General features: G+C 30.8%; 1 protein-coding gene across 1 annotated transcript; it reads left to right on the plus strand.

Annotated features, from left to right (window-relative positions):
• The first annotated feature begins 1,268 nt into the window (after positions 1-1,268).
• Positions 1,269-6,678, plus strand: LOC143054270 (uncharacterized). The gene is made up of 3 exons (XM_076227224.1): positions 1,269-1,557; positions 4,697-4,861; positions 6,022-6,678. The coding sequence occupies exons 1-3, from the start codon at positions 1,296-1,298 to the stop codon at positions 6,384-6,386; spliced, it is 792 nt and encodes a 263-aa protein (XP_076083339.1). The 5' UTR covers positions 1,269-1,295; the 3' UTR covers positions 6,387-6,678.
• The last annotated feature ends 614 nt before the right edge of the window (positions 6,679-7,292 follow it).

The raw sequence follows: 7,292 nt of genomic DNA on the forward strand, positions 1-7,292 counted from the left end.
ACCAACTGACAAAAACACTAAGTCACGGAATCATGTCAGCAAAAAATTCATTTTCAGATTAAAATAAGAAAAACTATAAATTGGACATTATCGATATTGTACTGACATTAGCAGGACGACGGATGCCATATAGAGTAGGATTAATTTACTCTCCCTAACACCAGAGATCACCGATAATTTGTCAAGCCGTTTAATGATGCCAGAATTGAGTTTTTCTGAAGTTAGTCTACTACTGTTTTATTTTAGTGGTTTTTCTTTTTTATTTGCATGACGTTGTCTCTTTGTTTTAAAAATGATCATGATAAAAAAAAAGCGAGTTAAGAGATTCATTTGATATCTTGTGTCTGTATTTTTTAAGATAGCTGTCCTTTTTAATGTGTCATCCATTGCTGGAACCTTATTTTATGTTTAGGTATGTATATAAGGCCTCAGGTATTAACGCATATTTTAAAATTATGATTATTGGTTCTTCCACACTTAGGATAAATCCAGAAAAATACTGTTGACGTCCCTCATTTGATAAAAGTTATTGTTTTATTTTTAAAGTAGGCGGGTTTTGATTCCTCGGAAAACAAAGGACCTACACGGCATATTTAATTTGAAATATCTATTATGCATAACTTTGTTCTGCATGAGCTTAATGAATTTAATCATATAAGGCGCATAACTGAACAAGTATTATCTATCTTTATGTAACATGTACTTATTAAATCATTTTCACATACAAAGACAAATTTCGTTTCAATTGGATTAAAATGGTTTCAATCAGACATAAAATATCTTTGATGACAAGGACGAGAAAAATGCATTGGTATATATTTGATATTATGTAGAAGAATACAAACCATAACAAATAATTATAAATAAATAAATGTAAGTGCCTTCTCTTTGTCCTAATCAATAATTTAAAAAAAAAATCTGTTTCTGTCGACTGCTTTGTCAAATTTTTGTTTTTCTAATTACTGAAACAAATAAAAAAATGCATACTTCAATTTCATGCTTATATATTGAAATACATTACTAATTTGAACCAGCGGGATGTTTGCACAATTCAAATCATATATTCAAAAACTTTAAACTGTCCATCACATCAATGATTACAGCTGACTTTATTACGTAAGCACTATTGTAACTTAGTAATGCATATACAGAACCGATAAAACTCAATTTGATTTTATTTAATATACACTTTATGATATAAAAACTAATAGAAACGTAGGTCACGTGACTTGAAGTAAATATAAAAACGGCAAACATCGGTGTCTGGAAGTTTGTTCACAGAGATACATTACGTTATGGGCAAATGTGTGAAATCATTTTTAAAAGTGCTCCTTGCCATTCTTCCAGTTGTGAATGTGGTTATATTTATTGTTTCCATTGTGATGTTAATCATATCTCTGAATCCTGGAGTTAAATGGAATGAATATATTGATGAAATTTCTCCAGGATATTATGTCTATTATTTTCATACATTATGGACTAGTTTAGATGCAAATGCCTATGAAGGAAAACTTTATTCTGGAAGCTATTCAAAAATATTAAATCCCCATCATGATGGTGAGGTTAATTATTATGTGTTATACTAAAAAAAGGCTAAGAAAAAGTTGAAGAATTTTCACAAGGCTTTCATTAACTAATCTTTCCATTTGAATTACAATACAAGCATATTTGCAGTATTTTGTTTGCAAAATGAAGGAACAATGTTTTGATTTACTATTCAGACAACAGTCTGAGCTGATTTTTATTTGATTGTATGTTGTACTTACATTGTGTGTTTATATCAATGTGCTGTTCACATGTGAATCGCTAGCACAATGTTGGTTTTTTAGGAATCATTATATTTACCTAAAAAATTATTAACTAGTTTTGGTATTTCTCATTTAGAATTCGCCATTTTTTTTCAAAACTTTCCTTTGGTTACTTGTTTTTACAAATGTATTCATTATACTGCCGTTGTATTAATCACTTCGTCTTATATATTTAGGGCTTAACGTCAATTCGCACATGTTTAGTTTAAGGTGTTGTAAAATGTTTCTAGTAATTTTCTGTATATTTCGTTTAGTGTTCACTACAGAATGAAATCTATCACCGATATAACGTCAACTTTCAGTAACAAAAAAAACAAGTATAGATAGATATAGGAAGATGTGGTGTGAGTGCCAATGAGACAACTCTCCATCCAAGTAACAATTTAAAAAAAGTAAACCATTATATGTCAATGCACGGCCTTCAACACGGAGCTTTGGCTCACACAGAACAAGAAGCTATAAAGGGCCCCAAAATTACTAGTGTAAAACCATTCAAATGGGAAAACCAACGGTCTAATCTATATAAAATTTTTAAAAAACGAGAAACAAGAAACATGTATAAATTACATAAACAAACGACAACTACTGTACATCAAATTCCTGACTTAGGACAGGTGCAAACATTTGCAGCGGGATTAAACGTTTTAATGGATCCAAAATTTCTCCCTTTTTTTGAAACAATAGCAAAACATCACAACATAGAAAAACACACGGTAAAATATCAATTGGCAGGCTTAACACAATCAAAAAACGTACATTAATAAAGTATTGAATATAGTGTGTCATTTTATCTTTTATAATATTATTATTCGAGAGAGAAAAGGTTTTCAAGTACCGATTTTAAATGCATGTTTTATGCAGATTTTGTTAGCTCCTTGAGTAAAATAAAAGAAGAGTTCAGATCCGACAAAATCAGTACAAGTCAGATTAATAACCTCGTCGATGATATATGAAAAGGATTTTATTTTGTTTTTTGTTTTGTTTAAAGAGATATCTTCAGGCAATGCTTACCAGTCCTAGGAAACAAACGTTTCAAAAACACTCAGATTTTTTCGTCTTCGACATAGTGTTCGGTATTGTTAAGAGATATTTCATTTTGAGTTTACTTCTAATTTTTGTCCTGTTGTTCATGAAGGCGTTACATTTGTAATTTGTTTCTTTTGATATCTGTGTTTCTAATAAATAGGATTTTCGAAAGTGGTCCTAGCTTAGACAATTTATATGGCAACTCTGTGTCTTGAATTTGTTAATATTTTTTAATTCAGAGGCTATCTGATAGTCTATTGTTGATCTTTTTAAAAGAATGCATAAGTTATGTTTCATATAAGGATACCAAAAAATAACCAGATTTAATAATGTATACACATAGACTAATGATTGCTTAAATATTAATCTTTAACGATAGAAAAAGTACAATCAGGTAGTTTAGTTTTCTTACCCCAGGCATAGATTACTGATGAGTCTTATAAAGACGAAACGCGTGTCAGGCGTACTAAATTATAATCATGGTACCTTTTATAACTATTTACCTTAGCCGTATTTGGCAAAAACAAAATCATACTTTTTTAAACAGTAAATTTATAGAATGACCATATAATAAGGTTGACGATTTTTTTAATTGCTCAATTTTAAGAAAACAGATCTCCCACAAAATCTAATATTGTAAATCATTAGTTATTAGAAACACAAACAACAAAAAAACCTATTGGTACAAACGATAATAAAATCTCCCTATTAGCTCCCTAATATGTTCTTCTCTAGATGAGTTTAAGTAGGATGCCTGACGATTGTGACAAGGCCAACGAAATCCATTAAGAAAATAAAAAATAATTTCCTGTATATAAAAGTATGAATTTTTCTTATCAACGGCAAAGATTACCTTAACAATATTTGGCACACCTTTTTGGAAGTGTGGGTCTTCAATGCTCTTCAACTTTTTACTTGTTTGGCTTTATTACTATTTTGATCTGAGCGTCACTTATAAGTCTTCTGCAGAAGAAACGCGCGTCTGACGTTTTAAGTTATAAGCCTGGTACATTTGTTAACTATATGCCTCTGCTAGTGGACGTTTCGTTCCCGATGAAATCATCAGCCTAGTAGTCAGCTCTTCGGTGTTGAATTGAATATCCATTATATGGTCATTCTATAAATTTACTGTTTAAAAAAGTATGATTTTTTTTCATCCCAGGCATAAATTACCTTATCTTTATTTGGCACAAATTTGTGCAATTTTGGGTCCTCAATGCTCTTCAGCTAGTTTGGCTGTAAACTATTTCGATCTGAGCGTCACTGATGAGTCTTATGTAGACGAAACGCGCGTCTGGCGTATTAAGTTTTAAGACTGGTAGCTTTGATAACTATTTACAATCAGACGTGATACGGTTAACTCCAAAACAAGTCTGGATATGAAAACAGGGTACGCGTCTTCTTTCATATCAGGAATTAAATGTATCAACAAAATTCAAAGAACATTGTATTACAGATAATTGTTATAGTTGCGTAAATACTAAGCGAAAAAAACGTACTCGTTAAATTAAAGCATTGACAACTTTTAAGTTAACTAGTATTAGCCAATATCTTTTTCTCTTTTCAATCTGTACCTTTTTCTTTAACATGTTAAAACAGACTGCATTGATCAACGACCCTCAAAAGAAGCATTTGAAATTCAAACGTGTGATAACCAGCCTTCTATAATTATTCCCACAAAAAGATCATCGAAATTCATCTACTGGTATTTGATGCGAGCTATACTACTTCAATCGAGAGCGAATAGTTCGAATTTGCCCTTAAAACATTATACAATATTTTTTTAAAGGAAAAAATATCATCAAATACAAATAGGACTATACAAATGATATATATAATTTTTTTCATTACTTTTGTTTTAGAAACCTGGAAGAGTCCAATACAGAATGGAATATATAAAACAATTGGTTTGAACTCTGGAGGCTTTCTTATGCTAATAGTAGGCATAGCATTGCACGGTGTTACTAAACAGAAAATGTTAACCATTGCTGTTGACATAGGTGCTGTTGGTGCAGGAATTACAGGGGGTATGTTATTTAGTTTTCCTTATAAAGATACGTGTATCAAGAATGCATTTTACATCATATTCTACCCCTTTTTAAAAATTTACATCGAAGACATATCGAATTTGTAAAAGTTAAACGAACAATGAAGATGATCACAGACATTTTGTTCAAAACGTGACTTCAATTTAAAAAATATATTTGCTGAATTATTTTCGATTTCCTGGTATGACATGTATGAAGCGAATATTTTTATAATTTGTTGCAAAACTTTCACACTGGTAATTTATTAAAAAGTAAAATCACAAAAATACTGAACTTAGAGGAAAATCAATTCGGAAAGTCCATAATCACATGGCAAAATCAAATAACAAAACGCATCAAAAACGAATGGACAAGAACTGTCATATTCCTGACTTGGTACAGGCATTTTCAAATGTAGAAAAATGGTAGATTAAACCTGGTTTTATAGCGCTAACCCTCTCACTTTGATGACAGTCTCATCAAATACCGTTATATTTACATTGATGCAAATAATTTGTTGTAATATTGTGTAACCCTCATCTGTTTTTTATTTGGCAAATCCTTTTGAAATGTTTCGCCCTCAATGTTCATCAACTTTGTCTTGAACTATAGTTGGCTTTTAACATTGATTGTTTGTGCGTTACTGAAGAGTCTTTTGAGTCAGTTGAGACATTAAGACTGCTGTTCATCTATATTAGATATGTCAAAATATATATGTTTAAAGACAGATACGTAAACACATAACACGTATACATGATTTGATTGATAATGGAAATGAGAAAAGTGTCAAAGAGAAAAAAAGCAACAAAAGAACAGAAAACAGTCCAAGGCAAACAATGGATCTTTAACACAACGTGGAAATCTTGCACTCGGAGGCCGTCTACAGATGGCCAACAAAAATGCACATTTATTCAGTGAAAATGGACGTCAAACTGAACTCCGAATATCATGATTCAACTAAAATTCAAAAACAAAAATATAAGAATAACAAAGACCAGAAGCCCCAGACTTGGGACATGTGCGAAAATGAAGTGGAGTTATACACGTTTTGTGAGATCTCAACCCTCAATAGGAATATAACTATTGGGGCATTGCTAAACTTAATGTAACATTCTTTATATATCTCGCAGATTAATTGATTAAGTCAATATCTGTTACAGGATACTTTTGTTTAAAAGCAATCAAAGATTATGAAAATGGAATATATGGAGCTGTTGCAAAAAGATCTAGGCCGTACTACTTTCCTGAAAAAGAGAACATGGAAATTGGATACAACCTTGCAATGTACAGTGCCATCATGACGATCGTTGCTTCAGTTTTAATCATAGTATATATCGGTCTGTACATTCCATTTGGAGAGGGGAAATGGATCTGGCAAAAGAAAACAATTATTCTACCAGATGTAGAGAAAAGCATTCCTATAGAAACTAAAACTAAAAATATACCAAAGAAAATAGGTCAACAACGAAAAGCTAAGCAAACGGAAGGGAAAATGATCGAAGTGAAAGAATATAGGAGCAAATAAACTGTACTTTTTATGCCTGGCTATTTGCAAACTTTTTCTCTTTATATTTACCTTTATTTTTCTTTTTCTTTTTATTTTACAAAATCTGGTTTCATTAAAAAAGAAAGTAAATAAGAAAGCCACATAACTCTGGATTAGGATTTGGTTATCACATATCATGCTTAATTCTTCACACTCAGCTGTAAAAAGGTCGATGACAGGAAGAGTAATTGCGATATTGTATTTATTGATTTCTAATTTCACCTCTGTTGCTGATTGTATACAAGCTATAAATAAATGTTCTAAAAAGAAACCAGGTCACAGCGTTTTATTTATCATGTCCTTACAGGAACATGGTAAATCTTAATTCTCGTTCTACTGTACATTTTACAGTAATACTTTAAAACCTTTATATTCTAATAATTGGATTTTTTTTTCTACAACACATTCTTTTAATTGCAAAATTAATGTATCAGTTATTGCAAATAATGATCAGTATTATCCACCATGTACATGATGTAGGGCAAACAATTGTTAACAGTTTGTTTGTCCTTCTTTTTTATGTTCTTTTTCTTTGGAATGCGACTGCTCTGGTGTGGAAGTTGCACTCTTGATCACCTTTATGACAGCGCAAACTTCAGCCCTCTAAATTATTTGTATTATTTACTTTTAATATAATCATTTAAATGTCTTATGCCTGTCTGTTTAAATGCGTTCTGTCATATTTAATTTATTACTATTACATTTATTTGTAAAAACGAAAGTGACCATTCTAACAACATATCTCACTATTTTTGTGGTGAAAAAAATGAAAAAAAATATTTTAAAAAAGTCTGAATTCTATATAAATGAACACATATATAACGGAAACGAAGTATTTAAAAGAGAAGATTTTCTTGACACCTTAGAAAAACGTTAAAGATAAAA

This window comes from Mytilus galloprovincialis, chromosome 12 (assembly GCF_965363235.1).
Source record: "Mytilus galloprovincialis chromosome 12, xbMytGall1.hap1.1, whole genome shotgun sequence".
NCBI lineage: Eukaryota > Metazoa > Mollusca > Bivalvia > Mytilida > Mytilidae > Mytilus > Mytilus galloprovincialis.